Consider the following 19,180-nt stretch of genomic DNA (forward strand, 5'->3'; position numbering starts at 1 on the left):
GAGTCAGGCGTCCTGGGTGTGTCTGAGGCTGTTGGTTATAGATGGCGGTCACCCCCCCCCCTCCACCCCAGCCGTGAAATGCCTGGCTTGTCTGAGGAATGAGAGACCCTGGAGGGCCAAGGGTCCCGAACAAATGAGCTCCCATAAAACTCCACTACTTATACAGGAACAGGACACAATGCAGACAAGCAGCCGCCCAAAGCAGCCTTCATGGTAATTTCACCCCGCTATTTACAGTGCCCACCCATGGGTTTCACTGCTCCGTGCCGACGCCAGTCACCTTCACGTGCGGCGCGACGCATTCATCATATCAGCAGCTGACATATCTAAACAAGTCAGCAGGCTAATTGCATCCGAACAGCAAACACACCTGGGAGCCTGATGATGACAGCTATTCTCTGCAAAAATGTTAGCAAATTGGGTTAAGTGATACCAAAGCTGCTGCTGCGCGCTGCTTTAATTCAGCGCTCAGTCTTTCCATAAGAGGGTTCCGTTCAGCCCAGTGTTTGTGCACCCAGCTTGGTTGCAAATGAATTGAAAGCAGCATTGTGGGATATGCAGAGGAATGTTTTCAGCAGAGCTAATGAAGTTAATTGCTTGAGCTGAGGCACTTTTATGAGCTGCACCTGGTCCATAAATGACTCCTAATGAGGAGCAACTCCGTTGACTTTTAGAATGTCGCCCTCTAGTGGACGGCAGGAGCACCTCAGAGGGGCACATCCAGGAGAGTTGTGTCCTCAATCTGCTGCAGAGTTCCAGGGAGAGAATAACTGCATACAAATGTGTGCCAAAGTTCAAACCCACTCACTGGATTACGCACACAAGCATTCAATATCGCCAAAATTCGAGCTCCTACTCAAATGGCTTCATTCTTTGTGTTTGTTTTATCAGCTGGCAGCACATTATTACAAATGAGTCATTCATTAGCTGCTCGTGGAATCAAAATGTGATTATTTTTATCTGTTTCAGTCAGTAACGGAAGTGAATAATGAACCAAAATATGTGTTAAAATATCATTTAAAAATATAATTTAAAATGTACAGATAAAATACAACGCATGCGTTGATTTTCAGTTAATTTCTGCTAATTTAAGCAAGAGCTGAAACTAATGGAAGCGATTTCCAGTGCGTGGTAGTCTTTGCTCTATTTGTCAGGTCCACGTGAGGTGAAATCATCAGGGCGAAATGAAGAAGGTCAGAAGTCAGGAGCAAGCCAGCGAGGAACTGGTGGCGTGGGCCTGTGTGTCCAGTACCAGTGCAGTCAAAGTGAGAGTATCAGTACACAGTTTTACTACGTTACAGGAAGTGAGGAAGTGAAGGCTGAAACGTCACAATGAATTCATGAAGTTGAAATATGAAAATAAATCTGTCTGTTTCTGTATCTTTCCTCATCGTTGTAATTATCTTTATAGAAAGTATTTTCAAAAACTCACACAAATACTACACTGAATACCGAAGTATTTCTAGCAGCAGTGCAGTGGAAGTGCTTGGATGTGAAGTGCTGAGTGATTTCTTTTGTCTCTGAATGGAAGATGAAGTGAAGTTTGTCATCACTGATATTTGTGGCGCCGTCAGATAAACGTGACCTGCGTGGATTCAGCGCCGGGTGCTGACTGAGGGCTGGTAAAGCGCCGCCATCATCCTCGCCTGTTTCCCCCTGCGAGTCGTGTGAGGACGGATTTGTCCAACTAGTCTGATACAGAAACACAAGATTTTTGCTCTGATGATTTACATGCGATCGAGAGCTGGCGTGAGAATCCTCATCCAGCCTGACAGATGCACCGCTGCGGATGTCTGGGTGTCCAGATCACCATGGCAACATCAAACCCTTCAATGAAGAACACAGAATGATGCGTTTCGTAAAGTCACACACTCCTCGTCTTTCTCCAGGAAGGTTGGGGGTTTATTTCTGCTGATTTCCTTGTTTACAGACATTTTATGAGTTTATTGAAAGCAACAGTGAGCAACATGGACTGAGCAGACCTGGACGTTGTTTCCACGTAGCGCCACAGGTGAGGTGGTCGTGCCAAAAATGCGACCCTCAGAATTGAATGGCAGGCTAATGTTGAACCCGAGACCACAGACCAGACGTTTCCTTCATGTTGGTCGTCTGTCGTCTGCAGCCCAGAACCTTTGAGCGCATGGACGGAGAAGAGACTCTGAGCTGAAAACACTCAGACGAGTCGTTAGTGGTTTGAGCTCCGGGGGAAAGATTCATCTTACACTTCATACAGGAAGGAGACAAAATGGCCTCCTCCCTCTGGTCAGGTGGGTGTTGCTATCGGTAACAACAGGGACCATAAAACGACTTTTACAGCAGAGTCAAGGCTGCGCGACTGTCGTGGAACGATTATCAGTGCAAATGAAGAAGTCCTCCGCTCAACTCCACCCCATGCGTTCCGTGTTGCGTGTTTACCGGTTCTGCTCTCTGCAGCTCCTCCTCCACGTGCAACAAATTACATGAACTAGAAGACGCATACATGCAGCTGGACAACACACGTGTACAAGAAGGAGAAATGAGACGGGAGTGAGACGGACAGGTGGACATGCAGGCTGCTGCCATCTTGAATGCCTGCAGAAAATATGGATCAAATAAAGTTGCAGCAAAAACACAAAGAAGAATTCCCACAAATTAACGGGTTCACACATCGTCGTGTCTAAAGGACGAAGGCTGTAGCGAGGACATGGTAGGCCATGGAGAATGTGACCGCCACCCCCAGCAGGAAGCACAGAGCCCTGCAGGGCTGAGGAAAAGCCCCCAGGTAGGTGACGGTGTGGCAGATCCGGGAGGCGGTGAAGAGGCGGAAGTGAAGCAGAGCAGACGAGAGTGGGGGTCCAGTCAGAGCGTAGATCAGACCCACCAGCACGAAGGGAATGATGTTCTCCAGGTCGTTCTGGTGACACCTGGACAAGAACCACACACACTAACATCTGATCAGGAGAGCGAGGTGAGGCCTCGTACATGACCAGGTCCAATCCTCCAGCCGTGATCAAGACGGCCAGCAGGAGTTGCTCCTCCAAACCTCCCAGTAATCCCAGTTTGAAGCATTTAGATGTGGACATGAGAAAACAGGAAGTGGGTGAGTTTACCTGCGGACTCGTTCCACATCGGGATCCACACAAATGAGCTTCTTGTCTTCTCTGGAGGAAATTAATTTGGTGTCTTCGAGGTTTGCAAAAGCCTGCAGAGACGTGAGAGAGCAGGTCAGTCAGAGCTCTCCTGGACTCATCCGCCAGCGCGCCGCCTCGAGGGGGGACGCACCTTTCTGGTCAGGCGAAAGTAGGTGGTCACAGGCGCCATGAGCATCATCTTCAAGATGACGATGGTGGCGTGGGTGGAGAAGGCTGAGAGGATCTCACTGTCCATCGTGATGCTTGGAGCTGACGTTCTATCTGTGAGGGGCCTCTGGAGAACAGCAGGAACCCAAATCTAATGCTGCACAGATGTCAGAACATCATCACATCACAGGAACATTACATCATCAACGCGCGGCCAATGTTTCAGTTAGGAGCCGACAGCTGCAGCGCCGACCCACACCAGCCCCACCGGTTCTGTTCAGCTTTCCACGCCACGGCTGTGGCGTTAGAACGTTCTCATTAAGACCAAGATGAACTCACAAACTATGTACAAGTGCAGAATGTGGCGCTTACCTCTCGTGCACCGTGCGAGCAGCACAGAAGCGTCGATGGAGTCCAAGGATCAGTTCCGCCTGGCGCCCCTCCAGCGCTTGTGTAACATGTGGGAGGAGCCACGACCTCTGCTCGTACTTCCAGTGATAACAGCGATGGAAACAGCAGCCAAGTTGAATCAAGGTGAGGCTGAAGGATCCGTAGTCAGTGTGCGTTGGTAATAATCACAGCTGTGGTTCCTTCGCAGAGAACGTGAGGGCGTGAGAACAGGGACTCGGCCGGTCAAAGCCTTTCATCTGGACATGATATAGAGTCGTGGTTTTGAACGTGCAGCTGTGAGCTTCACTGGCCCGCCCACCGGTGAGCGACGCTTCATTCTGTAACCTGACCCACTTGCAGCAGCGTGACAGCAACACGGGGGCGGAGCAAACATTCCTCAGCTTCCGCAGCAGAGTTGCAATGTCTCAGGTGTCAGTGCAGTTCCTGCACCTTATTGAGAAGGAGCCTCATGGACCCCTCCCCCCCCCAACTCCTGAGCCCACGCCGCTGGTCATCTGTTTCCTGTTGATCTGCGTTCATAGCACGCTGGCTAGTTTTGTGAATGTTCCATTGTTCCAAAATGTCTTATTGATACACAACAATAATGACAGCGGGCCCCAGGACACACAATCACACGCTGCCTGGAACGGAGGAGACGTCACGGAGCAGTGGGGTTCTGCTGGGGGGTCCGGGTCTAGAGGACCAGAACTGTACTGAGAAGCGGCTACGCCAGGGAGGGCGTGACCAGTAGCCAGCAGATGAAACATGCAGAATATGACGTTCTGCATGTAATACAACAGGAACTGTCTGATCACAATTTACTGTGGCAAGAACACAAAGCGACAAACAAACGGAGTCTCTTCACCCGTCTCTTGTCCATCAGCTGTGTGATGTCATCACTTGTGATGTCATGATGCCGTTTTTATAATCTGAGCCTGTTGGCAAACATTGTGTTTCAATCCATCCATTGTCTTCCGTTTATTCCTATTAGGGGTGCGGGGGTGGAGCCTATCCCAGCATCTAGGGGCGAGAGGCGGGGTTCACCCTGGACAGGCTGCCAGTCCATCGCAGGGCCAACACACAGAGACGAACAACCATTCACGACATTGTGTTTCCTTTTCCTTACATTTTAGAAAAACAAGCTGCTCGGAGCTTTTTGGAGACATCTGGTGGTTTCAAATGTGTGTTACAACGTGCGAAAACGAAAAACATTTAAAAAACAAAACAAAAAAACCCGACTGAGACTTGCAGCTCTCAGCAGCCTCGTCCACATCTTCCTCCCTGATGAAGGGATGAGGGCCTCCAGGGCGGAGGGAGGGGCTCAGGGACGGGGCTCCCCCTTTCACCCAGGATTGAAGAGCTTGTTAGGCAGCATTTTCTACAAAAACATCTGTGTCAGTGTCCTGGAGGCTTATGTAAGGGGGGCAGGCGTGGAGGCCCCGCCGCTGACCCATACCTGTCCACGGAGCGGCAGCATGCAGTCAAGGGTCCCATCAGCTTCACGATGCCGGCAGCGGCGCAAGTGGTGAAAGCCCCCGGCGTCTCGTCCGCTTCTCAGCTGAACTCTGGAGAGATTCAGCAAAGAGATTTCAGTTTCGGGACTTCTCAGAGTCTCTGTCCAGATTGTGTCCTCTGAACAGTTTAAAATAACACAAGAATGAAACAGCAAGACTTCACGCCCATCAGAGCACCTGTGGATTCCTGTGGTCGCCTGCGTGAGGGCGGCTGCTCTCAGGAGACGTCCAGGGGCTGGAATGTTTACCTGCAAAAGCTGCTGGAAGTTCCCTTCAAACCAAACATCCAAATGTTGAGTTGCAGGCGTCCAAGCGCTGCCGGAGGGGAGCCTCCCTGCTGCGGGTCTGCTGCACCAGAACAAGCTGGATCTGCTGCCTGGCAACCGTCTCACCCCTCACCTAGTAGCTGAGGGGGTGGCGCCACGCTCCTCCTGAGGGTCAGCTCGTGTCATATACTTTACCATCACTTTTCTCTCTACTCAGCCAATATTTGTATCTATGGAAACGTGTTTCAGGGATACTATATATTTGCTTCCGTAACTGCGCACCTTCATATTCTCAACTCATTTTTCTGAGGTGGTTTAACAAGTTTTAAGTGAAAATACAGGTGCTCAGATCTGATGAGAGCCAAAGAGCTGGCTGGCATAGTTTCACAACACAAGGTTGCTGGCTGAGCCCCTGGCTAAGAGAACACTCAGCCTTTGCTCACTCCTGAGTACCAAAGTCATTCATTACGATGGAGATGCGTCACATGGTCAGCATAGTCCAGGTCAGGAGCTCAGTTCAGGGCTCCAGGTGTGAGTCTGACGACCAGAGCGACACCGTCACAGCCTGATGGTGTCGCTGAGAAAACTGGAATCAGGACATGAACCAGAGTCGCTGCAGCTGCCTGAACCACTCACGCAGGGACGCCAGGATCCGGGGCTCAGTGAGCTCCTCGTCCAGGCAGCGGTGAGATCCCACGCCATCTGACGCGCCGGTCCACAACGACCACGTTAACATCTTCAACATTCCAGTTAAGCTTCTCCCTCATGAAATATTCCAGATTACACAAACATATAAATGGGTTTATCCCGGGAGGCTCCGCAGCAGGTCTCCCTCTTCTCCCTCAGGACACGGGACCAACTTCTCTAAAAACCTCAAAAATACTGACAAGCACAAAGAGAAAAACGTCAGTTTCAGCGTGGTGACGTCATGAAGGCGTTCATTCCTCCATCTTGGACTGATGGCTCAGGAGGAGCAGGTTCTTCTTCCTCTGCACCATGAGGTTCTACGTTCCGTTTGCTAGCCGGCGTCTCGGCGGCGTTCTGAGGGGAGGAGACTTTGGTGTTCAACCCTGCATTCAGAGTCTGAGGCTGCTGACTCGTCGCTGCCACGCCGGGTCTGATCGTCATGAACGCGGCCGCTGGCTTCGACGCCTGCTCATACGCGTCTTTTGTTATTGTACAATGCGTCTCTGCTCCAGTTGTGTGACGCTTTGTTGTTTTTGCCGCGTGTGTGGAGGTGGACGTGTGGCGAGCACACAGGCCTACGTATCATAGCACTTGACCTTTGACCCCAGTAATCTTTTCAGCTCATCTTTGTGTCCCAGTGAGATTTTGCGGCAAATGTTGAAGGGAACCCCACCCCCCCATGTTGCTGTGGTAACAAGGGAGGGACAGACGACTAACGGCATCACCCCCCCCCCCCCCCCCGCGCCATCTTCCTGTCAGTAAAAACTGGATCAATAAAGTCGATCGAGGTGCCAGGAGAGTTTAGGGGCCGTGAACACGGTGACGCCATAACATGGTTCACTCCCTCCTAAAGAAACGACGCCATCCGGTGAGACGCCCTTCACTCACTCGTGGATGTTGCTATTGAGGTCATGACCATTTCAGGCCTGCAGGCTAAAGATGCGTGTAAGATGTCAGGAAGTAAACGACTCCTCCTGGAAACGAAAGGGCCCTGTTATTTCCTCCTCCTGGATCCCGCACTCCCGTCTCTCCTCCCTGCTCTTCATCTTTCCATCAAACCTGCGTCAACACGCCGTCTCCAGCTTGTGGCTAGACTGGAGCTGCGTGGAGTCAGAATCAGTTTTGTCTGCAGCTCCTGTCATTTCTCTTTAATCAAACATGTGTCATGTGGCGTGTTTGTGAGCCAGGTGCTTGAAACACTCCCAGCTTGAACAAAGAGCCATGTCTTGCCAGCGTGAGCTGCTTTGAAAAGTGAGTGCAAAACACCTGATAAAGAGAACAATCTTGTTATTTCTCCCAGTTCACCGCCGCACTCCCTGTCACACACCAGTACGCCCAGTACATTCACTTTGTTGGGAGGGTAGCTGCCAGTTTGGAGGCCTGTTAGGGGAAGTTGTGTCTGCCGGAGAGAAACAGAATGTTGATAATGTGTCTATTTGGCCCAAGGCGTGTTTTCCGTGATTTGACATGCTGATACATGTGGAAGCATGAAGCTAATAACAGGCGACGCGCTCACAGGCGGTGTTGGTTTCTCCTCTCTGCTCCGCACACGCGAGGCTGGCGTCACCGCGCCGCTCTGGAGGAGCAAAGTGCCCCTCAGAACCTCCAACGCTAAAATCAGACACACAATAAGGAGGAACATGATACACAAACACCCCGCAGCCTGTGAGCGGTTCTGGAGTTTAGGTTCACCCCCAAAACAAATCCAGGCCAGCTCAGCAACCATCAGGTGTGTGTACCTGATCCAGGACTCTCTGGACCAGTGAGAGCCCAGGAATATTCTCCCAGTGACTCTGATACCGGTACCATGTCTGAGTCATCAGTGATGAAGCAAAGGAAACATTCCCATGATGAGACAGTTGATAACAGCATGGCAGCAATGACCCCGTCCACAGAAACACCCCTGAATCCCTCACTAGGTCCTGGACTAGAACTGGACCAGGTCTGATAGAAGCACCACCAAGAACAGAGACACTACCAGGATCTCTGTGAGGGCAGAACCAGGAGAATTCTCCCGGTGGTCACTTGGACACACAAAATGTTTCACACTCTTTTATGTTGCTTTGAGGCCACAAGATAAAATCTTTTATTGCATTTTAGTTTCAGAAACATTGGATGAACCCAAAAAATAGAAATACGTTCATGATTTCCTTCAACCTACATTTTTTTAAAATTGAGGGAACTGTTTTTTTAAAGTGGAGGAAACCAATTATTTTACATTGTAACAAATTAAATAAAAGCTTTGTTGACTTGATAATTCATTTAATTTAACCTGACATGTTCAACTCCACCCAATTTACCTTTGAAGTTCAGCGCAAACTAATTATTTTAATTTTTCTCAATTAAAAAAAAATGTATGCATATAGATATATATAGATAGATATATATATAGATAGATAGATGAGTGTGTGTGTGTGAGTGTGTGTGTGAGTGTGTGTGAGGTCCGTGTTCTAAAGGTTTCTGTCAGTAACGTCCCATGTCGCCACTCTTCGTTCACTATTTGTGCGTCAGTGAGGGTTCAGTTTCCCTGCCAGCGACACGTTCCTTTTCTCCCTCTTTTATTTATGCTGGGCTGCAGGATTCCGAGTTCCTCCGATGGATCTTAAATATCAGCAGCCGGGCGTCAACCTCTGTGCCGCAGATTCCCCAAGAAAAATAATGTCCTGTGATTTCCCTCAAGGAGGCGTAATGGCTAAAAGCTGCATTGATTCCTCGCCAGCCCTGCCAGTAATTGGGATGCTGGCTGCGCTGCGCCGCCATTGATTTCTTATGGTAGCCAGGTTACGCCGCTGGTGTAGGACAACAATGACTAAATAACAACCTGGCCAATGATCTTAATGCCAGAAGCCAAGCACAGCTATTGATTTCATTACAGAATGCCTCCTAGCTTCTGGGCGCATACATTTTTTTATTGATCAGCCGCGGTGTCCACATTACTTCCAGAACTGTCACATGCAGCCGCCAATCAATGAAAGCAGAATTCAGAGTGCATGCAATTGCAGAGGTGCAGCGGCGCACAATAAATTTGGCAGCATGTAATCAGGATTTGGAAGGTGACCCCGGCTGACAGCCTTGATAAGTGAGAGCGTTTTCACTGCAACCTGTGGGATAAACCATAGATATCATGTGATTAACTCGTCCAATTGGGTTTCATTTGACCCCCATTCACATCTCCGTGGCCCCGAGGGTGGCAGGAAAATCACCTCGCGCCCGACAGGAGCGACGCGCCGATAAGCCTGTACAGATGACGGTCGGGACTCATTTTTTAGCCTAAACCACAAAAATGATATTAACTGATGGACTGACAGCAGAATAATGGTTCAAGCTGCAATATCAGTAATTGGTTGATATTTGTTGAGCTGGAACAGAATGAAACTGTCACATCCAGACCGCTTGAAGGGGGGGGGGGATCCTGAGGGGACACATCAGGAGGGTTTGTTGAGAGTAACACACACACACACACACACACACACATTACATCATACTGAGCTGCTGGATTAGTTCACTATTACCACCAGTTGGAAGTCACAGGGAGACTTTCCTCACCGGGGCGACAAGCCTCTGTTTTCCAGACGCTAACATGGCGGCAGGAACAAAGTCGCACGATGTTCTTAGCGATCCTCACAATCCGTCAAGGCTGGAATTGAAAGTTTGTGTACAAATATCACTTCTCCTCTCTGCAACACACCTGACTCGATCGCCCTGCATTCAGAGCGCGTGCAGCGACGTCAAAGCAAGGGGGAAAAAAAGTGTCATTTCCAGCTGCCAGCAGGGGGCGCTGTGATGCTCAGGCCCAAAAGTCCTCGTGTCCACAAGTTAGTGAACCCCCTAATGGTTTCACTGTAACCCTGCCAAGCGGCAAGTCGGCCGGGCCGTCCTCTGCCCGCACCAACGTGTCCCGTCACCTTCTGTCTTCACCGTCCTCGTCTCCGCTGGCGTCGAACACCCGTTGATCTGCACGTGAAAACCACATCTGCTGTCAGCTTTAGAGAGCCACCGGCGGCGTTTGTCCTGCCCAGCGTTTCCTCCAAAGATCATCAGAGCGATGTCAGATCTGCGTGACGGAGGCGTGAGGCAACGAGGGAGGAGATGAGGATCTGTGGGCTTTTTGATATTCCAGGACAGGAGATTTCACTCTCATTCCAGGATAGAAATCTGGAATATTTGTCACACTCGTAGAATGGAAGCCTCCCTGAGTGTCCCGGATGCGTTCGGGCTCGGATGGAAAAAGAGGGGTGAGGTTTGGTCTCTTCGTGACCTCCACTGACCACTGCTGCATCTCAGGCTTCTCCACCTCGAGTTTCCAGCTGTCAATCATTAGACTTTAATCGTATATTGAAGAAATCACATTTCCATCTCTGACTCCGCCCTCAATGAGGCGTTTGGTTTGGTTAGGGCCATCAAACTCTCTTGTTTTTTGTCGTTCATCATGTGGTCGTGTCAATGTGAGCATGCGACGCTAGGAAGTAGCAGGCTCAGGTGATGAGTGGTACTCCGAGTGTATTTGTAGTAATGGTGTCCCCTGTTAGTGGTACCGGCCGGTGCTCGGGTGCTGAACCTGGCTGCTGCAGACCGTCCCCTTGCAAATTGCTCTTAATGAAGAAGCTCATTAAGGATCAGCAGTTGCTCTGCTCTCTTAATGAGGGCCACACAGCTGCTCATTAGGCTCAGGCCTGTAGGCTTTGTCTTCTCGCTCAGCACTGATAGCAGCTCAGCACCTTCATTATGAGTCCACCTTTTTAGCATGCCATCATTGAAGCGCGGCGTGATCGCGCCACGCGGTCCATCTGGCAGCGTTTAAAGGCCGCGTCACTGCCGGCTGGAGGTGTGAAGCTAGAAGCTCCTGTGTGGTCGCCACTCGCCATCAAACACTGGACTGAATCAGCAACTGTGCTGCAGTCATCAGACACGCCATTGAGAACACTTGTCCCAGATCACGTGATCCAGAACAGCACTGAGCTCCTCGTCAGAGGTGTTGAACTGGAACGCGTTTCATTAAGAGGTGTTTCCAATATTTTTGCGCTCCATTTACGTCCAACCGATGCCGCTGGAGAGCTGCAAGCTGCAATTGGAATCAATCCCACACGCCAACATCACGCAGAGACACGGCAACAGCACGAAGAGACACTGACAACACGCAGAGACACGTCAATAACACAGAGATACATGCTGACAACACAGAGAGATGCCAACAGCAAGAAGAGACACCGACAACACGCAGACACACCGACAACACGCAGAGACACACCAACAACATGCAGAGACGCACCAACAACACGCAGAGACACACCAACAACCAGCAGAGACATGTCAACAACAAGCAGAGTCACGGCAACAACACACAGAGACATGTCAACAACACGCAGAGACATGCCAACAACCCGCAGAGACACGCCAACAACACACAGAGACATGCCAACAACCCGCAGAGACACGGCAATAACACGCAGAGACACGGCAATAACACGCAGAGACACGCCAACAACACACAGAGACATGCCAACACCCCGCAGAGACACGCCAACAACAAGCAGAGACACGCCAACAACACGCAGAGACACGTCAACAACATGCAGAGTCACGGCAACAACCTGCAGAGACACACCAACAACACGCAGAGACACACCAACAACACGCAGAGACACGTCAACAACACGCAGAGTCACAGCAACAACCTGCAGAGACACGGCAACAACACGCAGAGTCATGCTAACTACACCAAGAGACACGCCAATAACACGCAGAGACACGCCAACATCACGCAGAGTCATGCTAACTACACCAAGAGACATGCCAACAACCCGCAGAGACAAGCCAACAACACGCAGAGTCATGGCAACAACCCGCAGAGACATGTCAACAACCCGCAGAGTCACGGCAACAACCCGCAGAGACACGGCAACAGCATGAAGAGACACCGACAACACGCAGACACACCGACAACACGCAGAGACACACCAACAACACGCAGAGACACACCAACAACACGCAGAGACACGTCAACAACACGCAGAGACATGTCAACAACACGCAGAGACACGCCAACAACACGCAGAGACACGCCAACAACATGCAGAGTCACGGCAACAACCTGCAGAGACACACCAACAACACGCAGAGTCATGGCAACAACCCGCAGAGACATGTCAACAACACGCAGAGTCACGGCAACAACCTGCAGAGACACGACAACTACACCAAGAGACACGCCAACAACACGCAGAGACACGCCAACAACACACTGAGACATGCCAACAACCCGCAGAGACACGCCAACAACACGCAGAGTCACGGCAACAACCCGCAGAGACACGGCAACAACCCGCAGAGACACAGCAACTACACCAAGAGACACGCCAACAACACGCAGAGACACGCCAGCAACACACAGAGACACGCCCTCTTAGCTCAAATGAATAAATGACGCAAACATCTGTTTTGCTGTCTCTGCTCTCTTCTGTTCTTGCGGCCATGTGACCTCCAACCCTGCCGTCTCCTTTCCTTCCTGTCGTTCACGTTCGTGCTGAACTGAATTGTTTATTCAACAGTTTGACAAAACACCAAGTTGGCGGCGATCTCAGCAGCCACACCTGTGATGTGATTTGCGTGAGCGATTCTCATTTACTGGCCACCCGTTTGGTGACACCGAATGGCTCGGATGGCTCTGTGATGGTCAGAAGACTGGATAGCTTTGATGTCACAAACTATGGCCTCGCACCTTCAATGCTTGAACCAAAAAAGGGGTGGGGCATGTAGTGAGGACGTCACAACTTCTGAAACTACAGGCATTAGCGTTCTAACTTGCGGGTTGACGTTGTGGCTCAGAGCAAGCATGTTAATGCTGCAGAGACATCAGGACGCGGATTTCATGACTGCGTTCTTTGACATGATGAAGTCATCAAAGCTCAGTCGTCCCTGCTGCCTCTCCACAGGCCAGCCCGCCGTCATCGATCACTGATCGATGGATATCCTTCAGAACCTGAAGGATGGAAGCTGCTGGACCCATCGGAGCCTGTAGAGCAGCTCCATGTCCCTGAGTCCTCCTGCTCTGCGTCTGAGGGTCTCTGTGTGTCACCACAACTCCTGAATGCCTCTGGTTCACTTCAGGTCGTCAGCTGACCAGCCGGCCGGCTCTGACTGATAATGAGCTCTCACTCAGCATTTATAGCCCCGCTGCATGCTGGGAGTTTGTGAGAGAGCAGAAGGACGTGCTGGTGGATGAATTTGGTCTTGCATCAGACGCTGGTGGAATCTTCATAGTCCTTCTCCAATTTATGCTAATATTTTTGTGAAACATCAGTATTTGACACATGATCCTAACCAGTGCCACGAATGCAACAAAACGGCTGCTACATCCGCACCTGCGTCCCCTCCAGACGAGCAGACGGGTGGTAAATACAAGCGGTGAGCACAACGAACACCACGCTTGTGTCTGACACCATCTACTGGCTGAGGTAATTATGACAACCCCAAAGTGTGACGTCAGTAAAAGACCTCCTATATACGGAGGTGGAGGGAGCGGACGGACAGAGGGGAGGAAACGCAGGAAACTTGTATTGGATTCTAATTTCCGTGACAACGGTGCTCACTGAATCCAAACCCAGTATCTGAGTGGCACAACCGACCAGATCCTGCCACAAATGAGCCGTATCAAATGGTCGGAACAAACGACGTGCGCAGCGGTCAGGTCGCAGGACTCCTCGGCATCTTCTGGGTTAAACTTTTGTTCAACGGAGCTCAAAAATCTCATATCTCAGCTGATGTCAGGGCGTCTAACCAGCGCACAGAGACAGCAGGAGAGGAATGATCAGGTAACCCTGACACACTGCTGAAGAGTCATTTCATGCATAATTAAGTCCTGAAATCTATCTTCCTCCGGCAAACAAAAAGGCAATTATATCAGACGACTTCTGTGGTTGCAAGTCAACATGTTTGAAGTATTTTCAGTGATCAGATCTCCAGTCTTTATTTTCAAGACAACATGAAAAATCAAGTTTCCAAAACAAAGGCAGCTGCTCGGCATGAAAAGCATCTCGCTGTCTGGAGCAGGAACACGTTCTGACAGATGTTGCAGCGGAAAACAAATAGAGACTGAAATGTGTATTTATAGGAAAAAAATCTGACTCTTTAATAGCGAACGGCGAAGCGGGCGTATCGCAACTCCTCACCGCGGTTTGGCAGAACAAAAGCAATGCACTCTGGGTGATCAGGCCAGGCTGGGCTGCGGCGCAGCGGGAGGGGCTGCAGCGCCTCATTAGGGCGCTATTTTAACAAAGCACTTTCTTCCCTCGTCGCAGAGCGCCGCGTAACCGCTCTCCACTCGACATCCCATGCTTTCCCTCTCAGCCCTCACAAAGGGATATAAATCTCCTTTTTTTTTGGCAGGATAATTACCAAGATAATTTTATCCATAATGATACTTGTCAGTCAGGAGTGCTGATGAAATTAAAGAAGTTCTTCTGTGTGAAATTTGTAGCCCAGATTTATCCCCAGATTTATGCGGGGAAGAAGAAAAGAAAGTCTGAGAAAGTTTTCCGTCTATAACAGGCTGACGCCATAAATCCCTGCAGTGAGAGTGTGTGTTCAACCTCACCTGGCCTCCAGCCACCAGACAAGCCCACACATCACATTACAACCAAGGTTACAGGCAAACAAATGGTCATTGTTGCTACTGTATTAACATTATTCACCGTGACAAACCTGCAGTGGAGCTGTGGCACAACATAATACGCTCATTGTGTGGTTCCTGTCATCAGAGGACATCATTCAACTTGACACTTAATTTGCTGCGCACACACGTGCTGGTAAATATGCAGACATTTGTGTTGTGGGCAAATCTTGGAATCCAGGACAGCCTTTTAACAAAACAGCGTACTTGATCATCACGTACGCCGTCGGAGGAGGAAGCTGAAGGAAATCAGCCCTCGCTGCGGAGAAACGGCACACTTTGATCTTGAATCTGAATTCTTCCGACTTGTCTTAGTGTTTTTTAAAAAGGGCTACTTAAATTATTTCTGAGATGCTGTTATGAGGCTCAGTGGCAAAGGTAAAGGCCTCCTGTGGATAAGAGGAGATAAAAGCAAAAAAACAAAAGACATCACTGCCTGAATGTTATAATATTTAGCATAAGCAGTGCCAAACATTTCTTCAAGGAATACACGTCTTGCGCTTTCTTTTAAAAAATTAACGTGGAGGAGCTGGGACCCTGTTACCCGTTGTATCACTCAACAAAGGCAACTGAACAATCACTTATGTCAAAGTTTGACAATGACAGAATTAGAGCAGGGTTTTTCTCAGCTCCCTGTCCCCCACAGGGAACCTGGCACACACAACTCAGAGAAGAAGTTTACTTTCGTTGTCATTTGAAATTACACTCATTTGCATTTTCCGGGAGAATGGGGCCAAATGAAAAACAACGATGGCACCAAGAGGGGCACGGAGAGACGCGACGCAGCTTTGAAATGGAACCTCGGAGAACTTCAATGGGATGAGCTGTCTGGTGATCGCCCTGCAGGGGTTTTAAAGAATGTGTAATTCAGGAGATGGAGGAAGTTCTCCAGATGGCTGCTGGTGTTCTGTCTTCATCTGTTTCCCTCCCCAGCAGCGTGACCAGTGGTTCACGTTCTCTCCCTTCACCTCCTGTCAGATGCTCTCATTACCGGCGTGTGAACACGTCACAAAAATCAAACGTTCCCGTCACTTTCCAGAGACAAAGAACTTGAATATGAATGAATGCCAGCCGTCCTGTTGCCCTCCAACACGGAGGTCAGCAGCCTGACTCCTGCATCGCCTCCGAACGCCCGCCTGCAGGGGGATGAGCGTCCCTGTCGTTCCACTGGCGCCTCCTCTGGTCGATCCTCCCACACGCTACACCCTCCACTGCTGCGTTTGCGTCTCATGGTCGGTGTGCCGAGACAAAACGAAAAGCACGTCAACCTCGAGCCTCCAGTACGTTCACCGTTCTAGGTTAACCAGGACGGCGTTCACCTGGAAGCTTCAGGGAAACCTCAGACAGCCGTGGTTAACGAAACCTTTAGGACCTGCAGCTTCAGAGTGAACTCAGGCCAACGTCTTCCCCTTCTGCACCAAGTACAGCTCCAGTAGAGCTGCCCATCCGTTCACCGCTCCTAGGATCAGGTACCACCTGGCAAGAGGCGGGGCTACCCGGGGAACACGCGCGCGCACACATACGTGCACCCATATGTGCACACACACACATGCACCCATATGTGCACACACACACATACATGTATTTTCATTCTATTAAAATCTCTTTTCTAATCAAATTTTTTGCATTTCCTCTTCTCGCGCCTCGCCGTCTCGAAGGTTCTGGGTAAACGGGCCTCGGCTCTGCCGGGCCTGAACCCCCACCGCCGCGGTTCGGCTCCACAACTTTCCTCCGCAGGAACAACACAAGAACACTTTAAAAGGCAAAGAAGGGAAATGAAAGGAAAATCAATGACGGGGGATTTTCGTTTGAGCGGGCCAGTGTGAAAAATACAGCTGAGTATTTCACATGCTGCCAAGCCCGACGCTGACCTCCATACGGCGGCGAGATCAATGGACAGGACGGAGGCCACCGGGGTATTGATTGATTAATCAAAGCTAATGTTCTTTTGATCAGCAGGGCCGGCCTATTAACCGACGGAGGCGAAGTAAAGCAGCATGTTTTATTTACTCCTTCCCTTGTTGACTCCTGCAGACTTCAGGCTGGGACGGAGCGGCAGAGATGAGATGGATGGCCACGTTTCTTCAGAGTAAATCTCCTGGTTGGCTGCTGTTCATCCGCCTCCGCACCAGGAAGGACTACCTCTCATGCTTCCCTCCCTCTAACACCAACCTCCGCTCACAGGAGCATCAGGTGGAGCTGGGGGACCAATCAGTGCTGCCCCCCCCCCTCTAATTACACTGTGTAAAAATAAAACATTCAAAGCCATCAACTGGATCAGATTTTTAAATTCAAAACAAACCAACGGCTGGGCTCTGATATTTCGTCTTTTATTCTAATAAAAGCGTTTACAGGAAGTTGCTAACAAAAGAGTCCAGACATCACAAGCGTGTTTGGACCAAAACTATGAAAGACACAAAGGCGTCAGAACGTAGAGCCGCCGTACGAGACGCCGACAAAATCTCATCAAAGTCAAAAATAATATTTAAAAGCACGCCATCAAAGGGTTAATCTGTCATTTCATGGGAAAGGAAGTGAGTCCATGATGCAATTCCTAATCAGCCTGATCCAGACTGAGCTGTGACGGACAGGCGTGACGGTTTCTGGGGGGCCATGAATGCGTTCCTCCTCTGACGCTGCTGCTCCTCAGCGCCTTCTGTTCTTCTTCAGTGGGATTTTTAAACTGAATTTGACGGCAAAAAAAAAAGAAAAGATTTACACGTTCTGTTCAACGAATCATTTTCACAACCGAATCTTTTTTTTTTTTTTTTTGAGGTGTAACAGTAACGCTAGGAACTACAACGTGGCCACGACCAGCTTCTGTTTCCAGGGTGATGGCATTTGGTGGCGTCAACCTGTTAGCTCGTTTAGCTACGGTGCTAACTGATGTCTGGGTTTCAGGACTCTGGCGCTCAGCTGGCGTCATCTGACGTTCCTCCCCAGCCTCTCGCCTGTTTCTCCCTGCATGCATGTGCATCCAGAGCGGGCGCCCCCCCACCTCAACATGGCGCTCGACGTCACGCATCATCCTGCACTCGGTGGAAGGACCGGAGTCAAGGTTGTTAACTCGTTTGTTTTGTTCGTAACGCGTCTGCCTTCATCTCCCTGCTCAGTTTCGTTCTGCCACTGTTTCGTATTGGATGCAGCGACAAGGTCCTCGGCAGCGGCGTGCAGTTCAGACCAGCGCACGCCGCTGCTTCGCAAGCACAACCTGTTTCATTTTTAATGATCTCAAGTGCAGAGATTCAGGTCTTCCTTTGCTTAAGGACCTCCTCCCCCTCCTGCACCTCAGTTTATTCTCGCAAACTTGACGGCGCCTTGAAATCACTGCTTATAATTTCTAAGGTGAACGCCGCTCCATCTCTCTTCATTTGAAAGGCCCCTTGTTCCCTCCCCGCCCTTGAGTTTCTCCAATGTCAGCGCTCACTTCAAAAGCCTCCGAATGAGCTCTGAGGACTCCGTTGAGATTTCCCATTGCAAACAATTATTCTGTCCGTGGTTCTTTGACAGAGATTTCTCTCGATTTATATTAGTAGGCCATGAATCAAACCGCTGTGTCTCGGCGGTGCGGCGTGCTTCCGTGGTTACGCTGTTGACCCGCAGCTTCAGCTGAATGCAGATTCACAGCGGTTCAACCAGGAGTGAAACCTGGAGGCTGCCAGCGCTCCTCGGGTTCCTTGGCATCTTCATATTCAGAGTTCTGGGGGCTGCGCTGGTTGGAGGCGGCTCATGTGAGTGTAAACTCAGTGTCTCTGCAGGCCCCCCCAACCTACAACCCCTCTGGCTTCTGGACCTGAGATATCCACCTGGGCTGGGGGGGCTTTCATGGTGTGTGGCTGGATCATCCAAAATAGATAAGAGGGTCTTTGTTGCCACAGGACAGAACTATGAAGCCTCCCCAGCGAAGACCCCCCCCCCCCCCACCACACACACACACACACACACACAGAGGAGACGCCGCAGCCACATCCTGGAGGAAAGAGGAATCTGAGAAAACACGGCTGAATAAATCATGGCGTCCAGGTTCGGGCTGCTGGAGGATGACGGGTTGGTGTGATCGCCACTTCAACTTTACCGCAGTTTACTTCAGTACTGGTGAAGTACAGATGGATTCATGTACTGCGTGAATACAAGCCACGTGTTATTAGTACTGCTGTGAAGTACTGCAGATACTCGGTCCCCTTCTGTCTCGAGCAGACTCCCCCCACTTTGACGTTTGTATGATGTAACGTTCAGACAAGTGGAACACAAGAGCTGACGAGTCGCCAGTGACATCAGGGACATGTGACCACGGTCAGAGTTTTAGAAGTGACAGAAGAGGCAAAACGCCGGTTCAAACATTGCGTAACTGAAAATGTGGTATTAATAAAAATCAAG

The 19,180-nt window shown here is 50.1% G+C and overlaps 1 protein-coding gene across 1 annotated transcript; it reads right to left on the minus strand.

Moving 5' to 3' along the window:
* Positions 1-1,845: 1,845 nt before the first annotated feature.
* Positions 1,846-3,957, minus strand: mgst1.1 (microsomal glutathione S-transferase 1.1). The gene is made up of 4 exons (XM_086202397.1): positions 3,651-3,957; positions 3,262-3,435; positions 3,090-3,181; positions 1,846-2,903 (listed from the first exon to the last, which is right to left on the minus strand). Exons 2-4 carry the CDS (start codon positions 3,364-3,366, stop codon positions 2,657-2,659), a joined length of 444 nt encoding a protein of 147 aa, XP_086058523.1. The 5' UTR covers positions 3,367-3,435; positions 3,651-3,957; the 3' UTR covers positions 1,846-2,656.
* Positions 3,958-19,180: the final 15,223 nt, after the last annotated feature.

The sequence above is a fragment of the Aulostomus chinensis genome, chromosome 4 (assembly GCF_037954235.1).
Source record: "Aulostomus chinensis isolate RoL2024-O1b breed Wild chromosome 4, RoL_Achi_v1.0, whole genome shotgun sequence".
Taxonomy (NCBI): Eukaryota; Metazoa; Chordata; class Actinopteri; order Syngnathiformes; family Aulostomidae; genus Aulostomus; species Aulostomus chinensis.

Coding starts and splice junctions, on each gene's coding strand:
- mgst1.1 (XM_086202397.1), bottom strand. CDS start 3,366: ATGGACAGTGAGATCCTCTCAGCCTTCTCCACCCACGCCACCATCGTC. Junction 3,182..3,261: donor ACTTTCGCCTGACCAGAAAG/GTGCGTCCCCCC, acceptor ACGTCTCTGCAG/GCTTTTGCAAACCTCGAAGA. Junction 2,904..3,089: donor GATGTGGAACGAGTCCGCAG/GTAAACTCACCC, acceptor GTTCTTGTCCAG/GTGTCACCAGAACGACCTGG.